The 20,374-nt window shown below is 40.4% G+C and overlaps 2 protein-coding genes across 2 annotated transcripts in view; both read right to left on the bottom strand.

Moving 5' to 3' along the window:
• The window catches only part of KIAA0408 (KIAA0408 ortholog), a 30,346-nt gene that overhangs the window by 7,905 nt on the left and 2,067 nt on the right, over positions 1-20,374 (bottom strand). The window contains exons 2-4 of the mRNA XM_006095068.3: positions 4,495-4,749; positions 707-1,069; positions 541-620 (exon numbers count right to left, since the gene is read on the bottom strand). Of these exons, the coding sequence (XP_006095130.1) occupies positions 541-620; positions 707-1,069; positions 4,495-4,629 (578 nt within the window). The 5' untranslated portion in view covers positions 4,630-4,749. The remainder of the gene's footprint in view (positions 1-540; positions 621-706; positions 1,070-4,494; positions 4,750-20,374) is intronic.
• The window catches only part of SOGA3 (SOGA family member 3), a 34,309-nt gene continuing 31,374 nt past the window's right edge, over positions 17,440-20,374 (bottom strand). The window contains 1 exon segment of the mRNA XM_014461108.2: positions 17,440-17,592. Within this exon segment, the coding sequence (XP_014316594.2) occupies positions 17,440-17,592 (153 nt within the window).

Genomic DNA, 20,374 nt, shown 5'->3' with positions numbered 1-20,374 from the left:
GACCCTTGTGAAAGGGTCGTTCGACCCCCAAAGGGGTCGCAACCCACAGGTTGAGAACCGCTGGCTTAGGCTTTTATATATATAAATGTAGAGAAATAAATGACCCTTAGGTATAAAACATTTTAGTGCAACATCATTATGTAATTAAAACACAATGTTGTTAAATCTGACATAGTTTAAGATGTATTGAACTGGATTAGCCCAGTTGTATACTCTTCCATTGGCTAAATATTCAAAATGAGGAAAAAAAATAACTTCTTTAGAAGATACTTGGTACTTTATGATGGATGGCATCCCTTAACTAAACACCAAAAGAGTAAAGTATTCCTAATAGTCAAATTACAAAGAGAATTAGAAGACCTGTTTTAAGAATTACCAAATAGGGAAATATTCAATTAAAGATGTTATCACTTATCTAAGACAACAGATTTTAATAACTCATTGCTAATTATCACTAACAAAGTGTATGGAATTCACTGACCAGAAGCAGTATTTTTCTTGACTTCCCAACATAAAATAAACATAGATGTCCCAGCCTACCTTCTATGGTTAGACCGCTTTCGGATTTCCTCTTGGAAGCTGCATAATTCTTCACTGACTTTGGCAAGTTCTTCAAGAGCCTTTATGTATATAAGCAATAGCATGTTAGCACTTTGAAATGTAAATAATTCTTTAGAAACAGTTCTAGGCCAGTCATGTTACTTACTGTGTTGAGGGCGCCAGAACAGCTCTTGCTCGCTTCCTCCGAAGTCCTCAGGTCAGACCAGGCCTCACGTTCCTTTTGCCTGTCTGTGGCCAGGGGATCCATAAACCCTACCTTTAATTTTTTGGTTGCTTTTTGTTCCTTACACACTTGATTTCCTTCACTGAGTAAGCTCTGCTCCGTTTTATTGTCTTTTTCCATACCATCCCTGTGATTCATCCCTGTAGATTCGCATGGTCCTGAATTGGGGTAATTTGGAGAAGATCCCACCACTTTATCTTGCATGGCCTTCTCACGATCAAGATCAATGACCTTGGCACGTTCACTCATGTTGATTTTCCTCCGAAGCTGTACTTCATGGCAAAGCTATAAGGAAAACAAAGGCAAGACTTTTTTCCCTCCTTAACTTACTTTGTCATATTTTTTAAGCTAAGCACACTATTTTGAGTTGTCTTTGCTATATGACTATATACCACCCATGGTATTAATGCTTATGCCTCTGAATAGTGCTTCTAAAATCTTAATTAGCCTGGCTGGTGTTGCTTAGTGGTTGAGCGTCGACCTATGAACCAAGAGGTCACTGGTTTGATTCCCCATCAGGGCACATACCAGGGTTGCAGGCTCAATCCCCATTAGGGGGCGTGCAGGAGGCAGCCGATCAATGATTTTCTCTCATCATTGATATTTCTATCTCTCTCCCTCTCCCTTCATCTCTGAAATCAATAATATATATATATATATATATATACACATATATATATAGCAAAAATAAAATAAAATCTGAATTAGCTGGAAAACTTTGATAAACCATAAAGACTACTTTTCATGGGCCAATGCACAGATGATAATTTCTGCTTTTCTGATTAGAAAGCAACTCAGTCAAAATTAAATCAAACTGTATCTACATATAGATACTATACTACAGAAGCATTGTCACAATAGTGGAATGACCTGAATCATTTACTGGTCATGCTCTCTCATTGCTTTCAGAGAGAAGCAAGAGTTTAACTAACATTAAAGGCATGTTTTTAAATACATGATCCCCTTGTATACTGACCTTTAACTGTGCAAATAGTTGACAATCTCATAGAGTCAGTTTATTCTATCCCCTAAGTAGACATTTTACAATCAAAGAATGTTTCCACTGGAAGTTATATTGGTGAGGGCTAGTTAATATTGAGGTTTTTTTTTAAAATGCCAGGTTATAAACATTAAAAAAAGTTTTTAATCCTGATTAAGACAAATGTGAACCTGTCCTATGTGATATAAAAGAACTCTAAGGCTTTGATCGTCTATTAATCTGTTAAGTGGACCCGAATTATTTCTTTTTTAAAAAATTCTCACTTGAGGATGTTTTCATTGATTTTTAGAGAGAAAGGGAGAGAGAGAGAAGAAGAGGGAAAATCATCGGTGTGAGAGAGAAACAGATCAGTTGCCTTCCGAATGCATCCTGACTAGGAATCAAACCCTCAACCTAGGTATGTGACCTGACTGGGAATCGAACCCACCATCTTTTTGGTATACAGGACAATGCTTCAACTAACCAAGCCACCCAGACTGGGCCCCCATGTTGTTTCCTGTTGAGAACTTAGTTTAACCTGCAGGCACTCATTCAGCTCACCTCTGAATAAAGGAAATAAGTGGCTTTCTCTTCTGGCTTGAGTTCTGGGAAAGCTTGTCAAATTTCAAAGGAGGCGATCAAATAACCATTAAAACAAATGACTACATTTTACAGCCACCACCTATATTGCACTACATCTATTATTTAAGGAATAACAGATTTATTGCTGCTCAATATTTACCTGAATCTCAGATGAGAGGGCACTGTATATAGTTGACGCCTGAAGGTTATACAGTGCATTTATTTCCCTAGATATTTAGAAATCTACTAGAGGCCCGGTGCACGAAATTCATGCACTTGCGGGGGTGGGGTGGGGGGGGAGGTGGTCCCTCCTCCCCCTTGCGCCCTCTCGCAGTCTAGGAGTCCTCAGGGGATGTCTGACTGATGGCTTAAGGGCCTAAGCCAGCAGTTTGGACATCCTTAGCACTGCCGCAGAGGTGGGAGAAGCTCCCACCAGAGCCGTTGAGCTCACCAGCTGTGAGCCCACCTTCTGTCTGAGCGGTGCTCCCACTGACCACCAGGGGGAAGCTCCTGCATTGAGCGTCTGGCCCCTGGTGGTCAGTGTGTGTCATAGTGACCGGTTGTTCTGCCGTCAGGCCAAAACCAGCTCTCTGACATCCCCGAGGAGTCCCGGATTGTGAGAGGGCACAGGCCAGGCCAAGGGACCCCACTGGTGCACAATCGGGGCCTGGGAGGGACCGCGGGAGGGCTCGAGGGCATGTCCGACCTGTCTCACTCACTCCCAATTGGCCGGACCCCAGCAGCAAGCTAACATACCAGTTGGAGTGTCTGCCCCCTGGTGGTCAGTGCATGTCATAGCGTGCAGTTGAGCGGCCTTAGCATATCATTAGCATATTATGCTTTGATTGGTTAAACAGTCTCTAATTATACATTACATGCCTGCCTTCTCACATCTACCTTCGAGGGATAGTTTAATAGCTACATTTTTAAAAATGTTTTCTTGTAGCATGCCAATTTGTATTTTATTCACAACCAATTACATGGCTGTTAATATAAAAATATTTTCACTACAAACACATAAAGCACCAGCTTTTATTGTCTCAGAATAAAGGCCAAGGAATCTATGAAAATAATTGCTTTGGCAATGTGCACCAAATCATATAAGTCAAGACCATCGACGTTACCAGAAGAAAGCAAGGTAAGTATGAATACTTTTTGGTTGTAACAAGCTTAAATACACATCAATGTAAATGCTTAAAGGGAATATTCTGGGCTCAACATGCTGAGGGAAGGTTAACAGGGGAATAAATGACTATCAGATTCACAGCATGTCATTTTTCATTGCCATGGTAAATGGGGCATACCCTACCAGAATAAGTATCATGTCCATTGCCATTTTCTGTTTGAGATATGGCACTCTTTCTGAATTTACTGAATTATCTAATATGTAATTTCCTTTAATAGACATTATTCATAAATCGTCACAGGAAAGATCTGCATTTTAATGCTCAATTGTAATTTAGCTAATTTGTTTTACCAATTATGTCTTTCTTACATTTTCCTCCTGAACTCAGTATTTGAAAATCATAAAAAATACATACCTTACTTTTGATACCAAAACACTCTAGTCAGAAAATAATAAAATGATACACTTTAGAGCAGTGGTTCTCAACCTTCCTAATGCCGCGACCCTTTAATACAGTTTCTCATGTTGTGGTGACCCCCAACCATAAAATTATTTTCGTTGCTACTTCATAACTGTAATTTTGCTACTGTTATGAATCGTAATGTAAATATCTGATGTGCAGGATGTATTTTCATTGTTACAAATTGAACATAATTAAAGCATAGTGATTAATCACAAAAAAATACGTAATTATATATGTGTTTTCCAATGGTCTTAGGCGACCCCTGTGAAAGGGTCATTCAACCCCCAATAGGGCGACCCACCGGTTGAGAACCGCTGCTTTAGAGTGACATTTCAAGTTCTTAATTTTCATGTCAGGCTATAAAATAAGCCTAGAACGTCTGATACCATTGGGTAAGGTTACACTATTTTTGGTGTAGTAAATGTCACTGAGACAAGCATCTCTTACGTGGGATTCAGAAAATAAAAATAGTTTGTAATATTAAAAAACAAAACACCTTCAACAGCATTTTCATTCTGAGTTTTAAGTTTCAAATGTATTCAAAACAAATCAGCTTGTACCTCTTCTATCTTCTTCTGCATGATCTTCCATTGGGTCTCCCATTCCTTCCTTTCATTGTCAAACTGGTCCAGTAACTCCATCTTTTCCTTGTGCCAGGCAGTCCCTGTGTTCTCCCACTGCTTGTGCAGGTCCATGGCAACCACGTGAGTGTGAGTGAAGCGGTGTTTCTGCTCGTCTCTGCCTTCTCTTAACTGTTTCTTGGAAGCTTAGAGTTGTTTTATTTGAAGCAGTCTCACTTGCCTTTAAAATAAAGCCTGATATAAACACAAGAAGAGAGAGTTCCAAACCCATCTGCTTTCTGGCAACATTTTATCACTTTGTCAAGAGCCATCGACATAAATTATAGGAAAATTGGACTTAGAAGAAAAGAGATGGCAATCTACTTAAAAAGAAACAAACACAGTCAAAAAAATAAGTATTGTCTAAAGTTTTTTCTACCCCTTCCTAAGACTAGACAGCAAAATTATAGTGGACAAGATGGTTAAATGTATATGTGAGATATAAGGGTTCCTTTAACTAACCGCCTAATCCAAACATAGAATTTTTCATGACTATCGAAGAGTGGAAGCCTAAAATTCAATTGCCTGGGCACATCTACACAACCATGGTAGATTCTGCTGCAATGGAATTACTCCTTCTGTTTGGATTATACAACCAGATTATAATATTTCTGTGACTTGAAGTCCTGAGGCAGTGCTGACCTAGAGTCTCAATTTTATATTCAGAGTTCAAGCCCATCCCAAATGTGATTACTGCATTAATAAGACCCCAAAGTTGGTAAGTCAATCTAGGACTGGTATATTAGCAAGAAACCAAACTAAATCACACAAAAAGTATGTTCATTATTTTACTTCAAGAAAAATGTAAAAGCAGCAAAACTATTCTGAGAGTCAAATGGTAAAATGTATCCATGCTCTCTTTTCCTTCTAGTAGATTACAAATCAGAACCTTTTCTGGATACTAAATAGAGAGAGTTAAAGAAAACATTTTGCACAGCTTGCAGGGAAACCCTCGATCACATTAAACAGTACCTAAAATAATTAAATTTCTAGCATTTAGGGCATGTGTACTTAGGGTTTAAACATGTAATTTAAATATCAGATTAGGTCCAGCCAGCAATGCTCAGTGGTTAAGCACTGACCTATGAACCAGGAGGTCAAGACTGGATTCCCATCAGGGCACATACCCAGATTTTGCCGCTCAATCCCCAGTGTGGGGCATGCAAGAGGGAGCCGATCAATGATTCTCTCTCTCTCTCCCTCTCTGAATTCAATAAAAATATTTTTTAAAATACCAGATTAATAACTCTGTTACAAGTCATCTAAAATTTCTGAGATTTAGTTTATTTCCATTAAAATGGGGCTAATCACAGGGTTGTTCTAAAGATTAAATGACATAGGAAATGCATAGTAGTTTGAGAAATTTAAAAAATTTTCCTTATTTTTTGCTTTAAAAATCTGGCTCTGGCTTTCACTGAAAAATTTTTTATTAATGAAGTCATATAGTACATGTTTAATGGGTAGAGAAGTATGTTTAAAATGTTTGAATCTCAGTCTAAGAAAATTGTGCCTATAAGAAACCTAACTCTTCAGGTTTCTAGGCCATGACCAATATGTCTCACCTTAGCAGGTGACACTTTATGCTAATGACAAGCAATGTTCCCAAGAGTTAATAGCTGCCTGGGTGCTGGAATTGTGGGCTGAAGCCAACATACCCACGCAGCACGCGCATTTCATTGAACAGAAGACAGCTGCATATCATAGCGCAAATATAAGATAAAAGTTGAAGCCTAATTTAAATCTTTGTCAAACTGTTCTGAACACATATCTGAGTGGTAAACTGTTCCAAGCATGTACTGTCTGAGTTACTATCTAGCAATGAACTATAATAGACTAATAAGGATAAAAATGTTAGTGCTACACATAGCACTCCACCTTCAAAAACACCCTAATAATAGTGGGATCTGTATTATTATTTTTTTCTCAAACAATTTGCTACAGATACTTGGATCATTTTTACCTATTTCTGTGGCACATTACCCTGACTAATGCACTGAAGAAAAAGAAGTAACTTCATATTGAACTATTAAAGATTCATCCAATTAGCCATGCTTTTCTTCTAACCTCATTTTCCACCCTCTGACATCCTTCCTTCCCTTTTCCACCCTCTACACCTATAAGCCAAGGATCATAAGTATCTGCCATAGCAAATATAAGCTGACCCCAACCAAATACATCAATGAAGACCTAATAAAATGAAGACAGTAAAGAATATACAGAACTTTGGTTTCTGTTTTGGTGAATCTGTCACTGGTTTTGATCACGTGGTAATCTTTTAGGTTCATCTAAGCTATGCACAGGATATGCAGACAGTGATTATTTTTCAGAGTCTAGCAGACCGCCTGAAAGCTGTATGTAATCAACTGTGAGCTTAAACTATCTTGCTTACTAGCAGGTATTTAACATTGGGAGTTCTTAGGAAGCGTGGAGTGGCTTAAGACATTAAGAGAGCGTTATACATTTAACCCAAATCATAGGAAGGGGGCAAACTAATTTCAAACCACCTGGAAAAGATGTGTTATGATAGTCTGTATTTCATCCTGGTGATCTTTAAACACTGGGATTGTTCAGAAGTCACCATAAAGTTGTTCCTACAATTATATGGCAAGTGGCTTCAATTTTTCTTTCTATTCCCAACTCTCCTTGAACCACTTGCAGACCAGGGTTAAAAGGTGACACACCCTTTTCTCTTTCACCTAACTGAAGATCATCCAGGCAAACGCTAAATCAGGTTGCTCCTGGTAGGAAGCCGACACATGAACCCAGATGCATGTTTCCAAAGCAGACATAATTCTGCACTCAATCGCAAAGAGCCAAACTCATCACTTACTATGGAGAAGGGCCAGTCTACAAAGCTTCCCAGAGCCAGAACAATTCTTAGCGCCAGGAAATGTAATGGTTATGGAGCAAAAACAAGCCTTAGAAAGAAAATTCCTATAGAGCAGTATCTGCGCCAATTCTGGGGGGAGGATTTATCTTGCCCTCTTAGCATCTGTCTTATAAATGTCAAATGTAATATGGTCGAACATAGTGCTATCAGCTCTAAAAATAAAGTGTGGGGCATAGAGTTTTGAGGATCAAGTGAGCAAGAGAGAGAAAAAAAAGCGTTAGGATCATAGCAGGTGTTTGATAAATGCCTGTTTCTTGGTTTCTTCTTTCTATCCCTTTCTCCCTCTGTCTTTTTCTTGTCTTCCCTCCCTTGCTCTTTTCCTCCCTACATCTATCCCTCTCTGTTTTTCCCCCTAAAATAAAATTGATGGGTTTGATCTTTATTTAATTAGATAATTGATAGAAGCAAGTCTAATGTGTGAACTCTCATATTTTCAATAATTTTCCTGTGAACTCAGTAGTTTTATAGTATTTCAAGGATTCATGGAAGGTTAAAAGTTTAGAAAAAATTTTTATTAGTAAATATTTGAATAAACAAATCTTCTATAAAGCTGCTTTTGTTATTATTCTCCTTAAATACATATTTTATAAAAATCCAACTAATGAGGCAACTTTGTAGGAACATAATGTTCTATAATGAGAAGTTATGGGATAGAGTGGTTCACCAGATTCAAACACTCAATTTCAGTGTTCAACTGAGGCCAATATAAAAGTTCTCTTTGTCCCTTATTGTCACTCTTTTTCGCCCACGGATATTGGCATCTATGTGGGAGAGAAGGAAGGATTTCTGCTATGTGTACCCCTCCTTATTTCATTTCATTCCTCCCAGAATTTCATTCAGAATAAAAACTTATTAGGGCAAATGTACAAGAGTAGAGTGAGCTGCACTACTTAGTCATGCATAGGCTCTTCCCCCAACCACTCTAAGACAGCATTACATAATCCATTCAAGCTACACCCCCTCCCCAAGGCTGCAAGCCAGAGTTGCAGAGCTGTGTGTGGGTTGCATAAGTAGGGTGATGGGAGGGAAATAGTTCTGTTAACCTTCCGGCCCTGTGCTAAGACTCACACAGGAATCTCACGATAAATCATTTTCATTTCCTAAATTAGCCTCAACTGGCCATGGTACCACTTCTTTGTCTGAGGGCAGCTCCATCCCTGCTCCTCCTGGTCATCACTACCATTTCAGCTTCCCCAGTGGAAACTGGACATTAGCCAAGCAAATGAAAGTGTTAGAGAACTTGACTCCAATGCTCCTCTCTCCTGAGATTTTCGTTCGGAGTATTTGTTCCTTGCTCTCCTATTTCCTCTTTCTAAACATGTTCCTTTTCATATCGTGGATGATGTTTTCATTGTAGGAGCTTACAAATTCCAATAGGAATACCACACACAGTAGGTACCGTCAATCTCACAACTCCTACAATCATTTGCACGGGGGTTGCTCAGTTTCCTCTTAGCTTTGAGAGATGAGACATTCCCTCGTCAATACCCATCAGAGTAATGCACCACTTACCCTGAAGATTCTCTAGCCCTATATCTCCAGGCCATTATAAATCGCTTGCATCATTTCAGCTAACTAACAGACCTTGTTCTTCCCGATTGTTCACTGGCAAATGCATCTTTCCAAAGACAGCCACGATTTGATTTTGTTACAGGGCAAAGGGGAATAATTTTTCTTGCTGTTTCAACATGTTCCTTGTGTTCCAATAAGGTCAAAGAGATACTACCACATGCAATTCTGAAGTAATCAATTTTGCCTTCTCGTTTTATGATCTTTTCTCCTTCCTTGTTTTCTCTCCAGTTATATACTCAAACTACAAAATATCCAAGATATAGGTGTAGTAATTTTACATCTCTCATAAAATAAAGCTTTGAAAGAAACTGTTGGCTTAGTTGGGTACACAAATATCTAAAATTAACCCGCTTAAACAGAACATGTGGTGGTAAAGTTCCTACCTAACCACAGATTAACCCCTTATGCATGGCACATTCTTCAACTCAAATTACAGAAGCACTTATCATGCAGTGAGCAAACCATCATCTTGGATGAAACTACATTTATTTATTATGTTTCATTGCAATTTGTGAACTTTACTTGGCAAATGGTAAAAAAAAAATCTCCACCCTACTGAAAATAGCATGCTAGTAAATACAGTCAGTGAACTCCGTGGTAGGCAAGGTGCTATTCGAAGTACTGAGAGGCAGTGTTTGAAAAACAGTGTCTGAGAGCGGATGGCACTGTCAGTCCAGAGTTGGGAAATCCGCTCACAGCAGCTGAAGCCTCTGTTACCCGGGAGTCAGTAAAATCCGTTATGAACCCCGCCCCACTGTCTTTACGGCCAGACACAGACACTGAAACAGGCAGATGTGGAAATCAGCCTCCACGCACACCGTATCCTTAGTTTCAAACGTGTCAACATAGCTTCACACAGACCCTTCACATTTTGCCAGAATTAGTCACTGGCTTTCAAACTGCCAGAAAGACACATACCTTCTTGCTCTGGGGAGAAATCCTATGGATGTTCGGCCACTGGCCGCTCTGGCAGTGGAAGGATAGCTAGTTGTTTTAGAGAGGAAAGTCTCCGCTTGGTGAAGCTTGCTTCTTTGCAAGAAATGGAAAGGCAAAGGAAGTCCAACCATTCAACAGAGCGGTACTGACAAGTCCCTCTGAAACCTTCAGCACTTTCACAAATCAAAAAGCTGCTCCGTTCAGTCTCACAGCAGCAGCCTGGACTCCTGTGACGTCAGTGACTGGGGGGGGGGGGGCGTAGAGGGGCTGGCCTCTGGGCCACCTCTTCCAACCAGAGCTCTGTAACTTTAGAGCAGCTCCTTCTCTGGGTAAACAACTCCAGGTCCAGGACATTTTTAGCTTTTATAATGGAGCTCAGTATTTTCAAACTTGCCAAAAGAGCTGGTGGTAATTTCACATGATGACAATGGCCAATTTTTGGTTCCTTTTATTTGGAAGATTCAACTCTTTTTTTTAATAAGCAAGAATTATCTCCTTGCATGCCTCTCTCTTCCCCCTTTTCGGCTAGCATCAGAATGTGGATGTGGCAGAACATGTGTAGCAATGAGACACATGCACGATCTCAAGAGATTTTTGAAAATGCATCAAATTTATATCTTTAAATAAAGTAGAAACGGGACACGTTTAAAGACCCACGTCCCAGCTCCTTGTGACTCTATGAGAGCGTGCTGCCTGTGTCTACAGCGATAGTGCTGGCTTTCTGCTAGAGGAAATCAGAGCCCCTGGGAAAAGATGATACTTATTCCTGGAGGAAAAGAGCCAATGAGATACCCACGTGCTGTTTTCAACTGCCGTGTGCTGCAGCCCAGGGCTATGGCGAGGCTCCCTAAACCGTGACCAAACGGATCTGCCCTGGAAATGTTAGGAAACCTTGCTTCCCAGCAACATTCCCAGGTTGTGTGAGAACTCGTGTGTCCACGCATCTGCTCATATTTGGTTTAACTGACTTAAAGAAAGTGTCTAGACCAATCTGGTGTCCAATTTAGCAAATAAGCTAGACAATGGGTTCTTAAACTGGACCGGAGGGCCAGAACAAAAGCATGGATGGAGTGTTTGTGTGAACTAATATAAATTCAAAGTAAACATCATTACATAAAAGGGTACGGTCTTTTTTTTTTTAGTTTTATTCATTTCAAAATCCGGCCCGCGGGCCGTAGTTTGCCCACGGCTGGTCTAGACCAATCTGGTGTCCAATTTAGCAAATAAGGTAGATAACGGTTTCAGTAATAAGGCCTTATCCTCGAGTCTGTGTGGTTCTTCACTTTCTCATGATTTTTGCCTGCTTCCAGGTAAATATTTGCTGGAGAACTAAAAAAGTTTAATAATAGCAACCTGCTCATAGTAGGTCTTTAGCATATGGAGGACAACTGAATGAAATCATGCTCTGTGTTTTGAAAGCCTGGTATCATAATCTCAAAAGCAATAACAGCAATAATAGTTCTAATAGTGACTACCCATGGAGAGACCGCCGTTGGCAAGGCTCTGTGTTAAGTACTTTGAATATATCTTTCTTATCTACCGCTCCACAGCTCGGAGAGGTAAGGAGTCTTGCCTAAATTCATAGAAACATGCTTATGCGAAAGAGAGGGGCTTGGAACCAGTTTCTCCAACAGGAGATCCTGGAATTCTGTCACAGAGATCTTGGTTTCACCACTTATCTGTGTGAAATGTGAGTTTCAGCTTCTTCCATGAAGGGATAATTACATGTCCTTTATGAGTTTGTTGTAAAAGTATGAGAGATACTTACAGTGTGAGGCATATAAAAACTGTCAGCTCATTTCTGCCTACATGCTTATGAGCACAGGAGGAAGATCTTGGTGTGTGTGTGTGTGTGTGTGTGTGTGTGTGTGTGTGTGTGTGTTGCCCCAAGGCAGCATCTATACAGAATTATCTAGTAACATTATTCCTGCTTACCCACTCCAAGCCTCTTAATTTCCATGTGTCCTTTGTAAATCAAATTAAGAATATTTTCTGAATCTGATTAGAAAACCTGAAACACTAATTCGAAAGAATATATGCACCCTTATGCTCATTGCAGCATTATTTACAATAGCCAAGATTTAGAAGCAGCCCAAATGTCTATCAGTAGATGAGTGGATAAAAAAGCTGAGGTACATTTACACAATGGAATACTACTTGGCTGTAAAAAAAAAGAAGGAAATCTTACCCTTTGCAACAGCATGAATGGACCTGGAGAGTATTATGCTAAGTGAAATAAGCCAGTGAGAGAAAGACCAGTACCATATGATTTCACTCATATGTGGAATCTAATGAACAAAATGAACTAACAAGCAAAAGAGACAGAATCATAGATAGAGATCAGGCTGTCCAGGAGGGAGCTGGCTAGGGGGGGTGGAGGGATAGAGAAAAAAAGAGAGAGAGAGAGAGAAAACTCATGGATCTGGATATCAGTGTAGTGATGGTGGGAGGTTAGATTTCTGGCTTTGTAAAATCAGGGAGGTGGGGTGGGAGGAGTTGGGGGAGGAGGGGATAGGGGGATAAATGATGATGGCTGGAGACTTGACTTGGGGTAGTGAACGCACAATATAGCATACAGATGATGTGTTGTAGATTTGTGTACCTAAAACCTGTATAATTTTGTTAACTAATTCACCCCAATAAATTCAATAGAAAGAGAATTTCAGATAATATGTGGTTAAGTTATAGAAGAAATTACATTGCCTATACACTCCATACTATCACTCAATAGTACCTATGTCAATGCCCCTTCTCATGGATGTACCAGTAATTATTTATTGCAGGTGCTTCATCTGCTTCTTGTCATGGTAAAGCTGAACTTAAATTACATATACAATAAAAAACTAAGAAAAGACTTTGACAACAATTTCATGCCAAGTCCATCACTTCTTACAGTATCAACCAACCCTCTGTTATAACTTTTCATGTGTATTAGCTAAAATCTCCATGTTTCATACTCAAAAGAAACAAATAACACAGGTGATAGCGTATGTAGGCAATACATATTCAGCACAGGTTTCTTTTTAACCTTTCCACTAAAAACTTTGCTGTAAGGAAAAGTTTTTGCTGCCATGTACATGAAATTGCTGGATTTAAAGACTGATGCTGGTGCACTCAGCCCTGCAGTGCTACTCAGACATTATGAAGTGCTGGACACTTTCAAGCCGGTGACCGAATGGCTGAAAACCGTTTGGGAAAAAATGCAATTTGTTGTATAATCCAGGCTAACTTTAAACCATTTAAATATTTAAACCTTCCAATATAAAATTGATCCAAATCATTGCTCTAGGTATTGCAAAGAATTTGGAGAAATCATTCACATCAAATAGACTACTCCTATTCCGATTCCTTACAAATATTTAAGAAGTGTGTGTAGTACTCAATGTAAAGTAAATGTAGAAACCGAAGCTGCTGTCGAGACACAAACCAGAAAAGCCTAGAAAGGATTTGAAGAGATTGATATGAGTACGATAGAAAGCCACAGACTAGAACATTCCGAAAAGAGTGGCAGAGGAGCACTGAGCGCACCCATGTCGCTAGCAGGTATTTCCAGACTGACAACTTTACAGCCAGAAAGACCTCTGGAATCATCTAGTCAACCTTCTCGCTTTACAGCCCAGGAAAGTGGCCCTGTTGTTGAGTCATTTGCTCAAGGTCAGAGAGCCATCTACTAGCCATGCCAGGAACAGAATCCAGGTCTTCTTCCCGGTGGATGCCTTGGCGTTTGCAATTCCAAGGCATTCAAGGGAAGGGAGCAGAAGCCAGGGAGAAGAGTTTGGGGGTGGGAGGTTGGTTTCTGGCTTTGTCAAATTTTAAATTCAGCTTTCCTATTAGTCCAAACGAGGAAGGCGGGACTCCAGCTCCCAAGTGTAACACAGGAGTCACAGAGCAGAGTATTTATCTCGAGGACTACTTACTGAAAGAGGCTTGTGTCCTTAGATCATGTAAATCCTAGGTCAAAACACAAGAACAAGAGGACTTTCACTCAGTGGTTGGAAAGAATCTGGGGATAAAAAAACAAACACAATTTTGCCTTTGGCATGCCAGTCCACACTTACTTTCTAGGTTTTTGTCTGCAGGATGATCTTGATGCATCACAAAGCAATAACTTGTTTAATCTTTTTATGATGACAACCCTAGCTGGGTGTAAGACTGGCTGGCTTCTGACTTCTTGCTTGCATAGTTGTTCAGTCCCCTTTTCCTATACTTTTTAAACATGTTTAGCAGAAAAAGGGCTATCATATTTCTATTTTCACCAGCCAGGAGATAGAAAAAATAGAAAAGTGAGGACTTGGAAAAACTGGACTCATTTTTATGAATATTAAAATTTAGAGGCTGCTATACGTGATGCACTTAAAATAATCCTTCCTTCTAGAACAGTGATGGCGAACCTCTGACACACGAACTCATTTGTTTGGTTGATTTTTCTTTGTTAAATGGCATTTAAATATATAAAATAAATATCAAAAAATATGTCTTTGTTTTACTATGGTTCAAATATAAAAAAATTTCTATATGTGACATGGCACCAGAGTTAAGTTAGGGTTTTTCAAAATGCTGACACACCGAGCTCAAAAGGTTCGCCATCACTGTTCTAGAATCATGTTGCTCCTTTGCAACTTTCCAAGTACTTTAAGGCACATGGTCTCAGGTGTTTAGAACTCTCTAGAATCTTAAATTATCCTCCATTTCTAAGGGGAGGTCTTTGGCACTGCAATGAACATTACAGTTAATAAATATCTGTAAGCATCAACTCTGTGCCAGGTATTGTTAGATCCTGAGGACTGGAAGAAGACAGGTCCTTGCCCTCAAGGTCGGTCCACTCAGAAGATCCCCGAGTACGACCTGTAGCGTGACCGCCCACATCCTGGGTAGCTCACTGTCTTGAAATCAGTCCATAAACTAACGTGGAGAGCCTCCCCCGGTGGTCCCATAGCATTCCCCCAAGGGGCCCACCGTTTAGCATTCCTCCCAGCCTCTGCAGCACACCACAGTCCCTCGGAATTATTTTGAAAGTCACTGAAGCTGTCACTTTCCCCCTGACTTTCTGAATGAGACCATCCAAGGGTGAGGACTGGGTTTCTTAGTTTCTATAAAGTTCCACACCTGATTCTGTCTAGTTTGTCCTGTGTCATTTTGAGTTCTAGAATGGCAGGGGGTAGACTCTGTGCTATAAAAAGTAGTATAAATTTGATCCTTTCAAGAATCTGGTTTGGGTTATGAAATTCTGAGAGTCACACACAGAGCAGTTGTTACCCATGGAAGCTACATATTTAGATGCTGTTTTTCAGCTAATGTGCTATTGTCCCAGTGCCGGGTGCTTTTCCCCGGGAATCATGAGATACTGGCTGAGGGCTGGTGACACGTCAACAGGTTTTCTTAGTCAAGCCGATCTGCCACGGGGCTATGTTCAGGAATTTCCAGATGACAGAAATATTCAAAAGAAACAGTTTCAAAACTGTGTTCTTTTTAAGAACTGATGTGTATTCTGAAGAAATAAAACATTTTAGAAATGTGGGCTATTTAAAACTAGAGTTTTTATAAAGGGTTTTCAAATGTGTTTTTAGCATCTCATTATATTATTTCCAGATGCTTGACTTGAGAGATGTGGACAATGTTGACAACAAAATGTAAATAATACGGGGACTGTTCTTCCACTGCATTTTATTCTAGAAAAGAGCCTTGGGAACGCCTATCCACCACAAGGGGGCCACCCTGAGTCAAGTCTCTCAGGAAGTTCTCCCAGTAAGCAGGAATAAGAGAGGCCATTTAGTGAGTATAAATGGAAGGACACAGGAATTAATCCCTATTCTCTTTCACTCCCCATCCCTAGGGAGTTGCTAGCCCAACTATATCTTCTACCAGAAATATTCGATTATGCGCCATTAGGTGATAGCATGATATTTTCAGTAATCGTCTAATGAAATGCCATCGCAGTCACACCGTGGCACAGAAAAGAACAGCTAGCATACAGGAAGGACTGGGGAAAACATGTCAATATAGGTAAGCTTTCATCAGAGCTCAGGAAAAGAATCTGTTCTATTCACGGGGCATGGAGTGGGGGCAGGGAGGGGAGATCAGAATGAAGAATCACATGCGTGGGTGCTGGGTTTTGAGGGTTTAATGTGGCATCACAATGAGAGAGGCTCAGGCAGAAGATCTGGAGATGAGGGTACAGGAGGGAGGCTCAAAGTCACACCTCCATGTAGCCTGGGACCCACTCTGATCGGAGGACTTCAGAGCCCGCCAGGCCCATCTCCACACCTAGGGCTCTCAGTGCATCCGCATGAAGCTGCAAACACAATACCTTAACGGCTGTCCTGGCCCCTACACTATATTCTTTTGCTGTGGCTGTCATTGAAATATTTTGAACAGTAGGAGTCCTACAACTTCTTTCTTCCTTATCCAACACAGTACATTCCCTCTAAAATGAGGAGCATGGCCAGGGACATACATTTCTCCTCCGGGAGGCTTTCTCACTTGATTTGAGGTTCAAAGCTGGGCATGCCCACTTTTTCTTCAGTGATCTTTGGCCACTTCACTTGTGTTTTTTTCCACATAAGGAGTCTAAGCAGTTAGGGTAACGTTAACACTCTCCATGCAGTGCCCCTCGGACCTCTGCTGATACACATTTCCTTTCAGGCAAAGGAGCTCAGATTCTTAGGAGTCACCTAAAAATCCAGAATAAATTAATTTTGCTGACATGTTAAACTCTCCATCTGAAGTTCTAAATGACTGATGTAGCTGACACGTAGGATGTTCTACTTAAAATGTCTAACTCTGGCCCGGCCGGTGTGACTCAGTGGTTAAATGCCGTCCCATGCGCCAAGAGGTCCCTGGTTTGATTCCCAGTCAGGGCACATGCCTGGGTTTCAGGCTTGATCCCCAGTAGGAGGCAGCCGACCAACGTTCTCTCTCATGGATGTTTCTATCTCTCTCTCCCTTTCTCTTTCTCTAAAAAAAAATATCAATAAAAACATATTTAAGAAATAAAAAGTCTAACTCTGTTTTATCTGTCCAGGAGTCAATGATACAGAAGGAGTGGCATGAACTGTGCAAAAATTGCACACATTCACGAAAAATAAGAAAGGGACTTCTAAACTAGACACTAAGCTGAGCTTTCTGATTTTAAGAAAGAAAAGACTCCATAAGACATTGTTTTAAGCTCTTAAATTCTCTTCCTTTACTAAGTCATGTGAGACAAGTGGGAAATGGATGAGTTTTCCTCTGACCTTCATACCCTCTAAAGTTTCAAAGGCCTAGGCTAACACAGGTGCCTTCGACAGGAATTTAAGAGCCGACTTGCTGACTTTGAAGGCACATGATGTTGGACAACCTCCGAAAGGTACGAATGTTGCCAGCCAGCCTTCAAAAATCACTTAGACATTTTTTTTGTTAACGTAGATTCTACTACAGCTCAACTCCTAACACTCAGAAGAGACTGCAGAAAAGCAACGTGCCCAGCATTGCTAACCCCCAGAGCTACATCAAGGTGTGCGGCGCAGAAGAGCTCCTGAAGCGGCAGCACCTTCCTGAAGACTCAGGCTCACTTTGCCATTTTGGGAAATGAGTCCGGGTTTAAGCTTTTCTGAAAGGTTCTCGTTTTTTTCAAGTGTGCAATCTTCCAATTCACTGTTTATCTAACAAACATTTTGGCATAAGAGAAAAACTTTTAATTACTTCATATATCTAAAAATGTGCTGATAATTTAAAAGAATCAAGAGAAAAGCAAAATAATATGAAGTGGGCTTGAAACACCCTAAACAGGAATTCTGGTGTAGCCAACATTCAAAGAAACATTCTAACACACAAGTCAATAAAGTTACATGAATATTTTTGAAAAGGCTGAATAACTGCTAGAAACTACTGATATCCAGGGTGTCCCCAAAAATGTATACGCACAATTTGAATAATTACAAAGGCAGTGTTTATTAAAATACATTTCATTTTCAAAGTTGAACTATCAGCTGTTAAAGTGTATGTACATTTTTGGGGATACCTTGTATATTCTTATGTCATAAATTTTATAAGTTTATAGAATCATGCAATTTTATTTTCAAATGTTGGATTTTGATGGTACCCTATTGTGATAAATAACTAATTGTGATTAAAAAAAAAAACACCCTCAAACTATGAACTAAAAAACCTTTTCTAATTCTCACAATGAAACTGAATAACCAGGAAATGTCAATACCTTCAAGCTTATTAAACATAAACACCTGAGATATAAATGAGGCTCTTTAGGTTTACACTGGACTGTGACAGGTGGAGATTTCCAAAGTCGCTCCTTACTTTTGAGAGGTGAGTGTTACACTTGCTGCTCCTATTCTCTGATCAAGTGAGGCTCTAAGTACCGTACTTGAAAGTTGTTCCTGGTGGTGTTTTAACATCTACCCATAACTCCACGAGGACAGCTGCAGAGTTATTTTTAAACTGAACTGAATAGTTTAGAGTGAGTGAGCAGAGAAGGTGTGAACTGAAATGTATTACATTACATGGAAAGGACCGTTAGAGATTCAGTGATTTTACACACACTTTCAGAATGGCCAATGTTTAAAGTAGCTACCACCACATCCTCCTCTCCCAACTGATCAACACAAGAGTACTGAGAAATACTTAGTTTGCTACCACATTTAATACAGTCACTACAAAGGATTTCCTGCCATGCCCAGGCCATAAAGCTTTCTTATTCCGTGTGCGTTTCCCTCTGAAATTCCACCAGGAGGCTGTCGAGAGTACCAGGACCTACTCAGGAAATGTAAGTTTCACCCAAATGTGTATGCAATCGCTTCACCTTTAAAAGCTCAATCAAAATTACAAACAGAATAAAACTTTCATTAGACCTAACTGGTGTATAACTATGGTTTAAGCAGCTGTGTCTTCACAAATACTGTTTCCGAATTGTCCCAAATCCCAGGAGTTCAACGAACAGTCAACTTTTCTCACTTTCTGGTATTTTCCTCCACCACTTTTTTCTTCAATCCTCACACTCAATTAGGGTATCTGACCCATCGCATGACTTTACCAGATGAAAACGGGCTGTGGCTCTATAAGAATAGAGCGACAAACACTGCATGAGTGTTTGAGGTTGAGGCTGAGCTACCAAGCTGACATTCCAAACTTCACTGGCAGCTGATTAAACAACCGTATCCCACGCCACCACGCAAACTGAAGGGAAGGTTGGGGGATGCAGGCCAATACACATTCCAGGCTCAGCACTGAGTTTCCCTTTGTTTTATGAGTTTGAGTTAGTTATGCTTAAAAATAGTCAACTGCATTTTTTTTTTCTTAAATTAAGCCAAATTACAAAGACACTCCTTCCCACACCCAAGAATGTGCACGCAAGGACATTTTCTACAATAAGGCTGGCTTGTTTGAATTTATTTTCAACGTGATGTTTAAATAGCACAGCTTCAGAGTGCAAATAGGGGAGGATTCTTTGTCTAAATCATTCAGGGATTTTGTTCTCCTGATGAACAAAGAAGCCTGGGTGTTCCTGTTTTAGAACTAGCTTTACACAATAAAGATACTGTCATAGAAGTGACAGGATGAAAGGGGAGAGGAAGAAGATACCGGGCATTCTTTCTGAGGTCCTGGGGACCGTCTTTGTTCACTTCTCTTCGCAAGCCTGTAGCCAGTGATGCAGGGAAAAGACGCTCACTGGACCCCGGATGTCTACAGAACAGCCTGATGTTCCAGGGAGAGGAAGGAAAGGGACAAGGTCACTGCATGCTGCTGGCTGATTGCCGAGGCCATCTCCTAACAACTAACCCCCAGCTGTCAGAAGCAGGTCTGAATGCCCTGACGCTGGTGCCTCAGTCACTGTACACGTCGGTGCGGTAGAGGTGTGTGCACACGCAGGCACAAACGGGAAGCCAGCTATGCAGTGGGTGGGGCAGAGTTGGAAAGGGCTTGCCTGGACTTTGACTATACAGAAAAATTGCCTCACTGACTTCAGAGTGACCCCAACCGCCAGAATCTGTGAGCAGCAGCCAAGTGAGTCCTGTTTCTTCTCTCCAACATCTTACTGGGGTTCCCTAGATAGAGGGCCTGGATAGAGGCTAAGATTCCCATGAAATTCTCCTAGAAAATCAATACCTTAGGAGCACACAGGTAAGATTAATGCCCCCACTGCCCGGATGACCTAAAGTCCCCATAAGAGACCTGAAGATGAGGCTGGCGTTTCAGTTAGCCTAGACCTCCCGTAGCGAGCCAATCCTTCCTAATTCTCGTCACAAGATACTATTGAGGTATCTGCACTATCCCTGCATGTATTTATGGCATCATCCTATCCAAGAATGCCTAAGAATTTTGTTGTGTGTGTGTTGTTGTTGTTTTTATTTTTAGGAAAATCTAACATGCTATTAGGAGTCCAATAAACAATAAATTATAACCACAGGCCTTGTTTTGCAATTCATACAG

This window comes from Myotis lucifugus, unplaced genomic scaffold (genome assembly GCF_000147115.1).
Source record: "Myotis lucifugus unplaced genomic scaffold, Myoluc2.0 scaffold_150, whole genome shotgun sequence".
Lineage (NCBI taxonomy): Eukaryota > Metazoa > Chordata > Mammalia > Chiroptera > Vespertilionidae > Myotis > Myotis lucifugus.
Note: the sequence above shows the minus strand (reverse complement) of the source record. Positions and strands in the feature narration are given on the sequence as shown.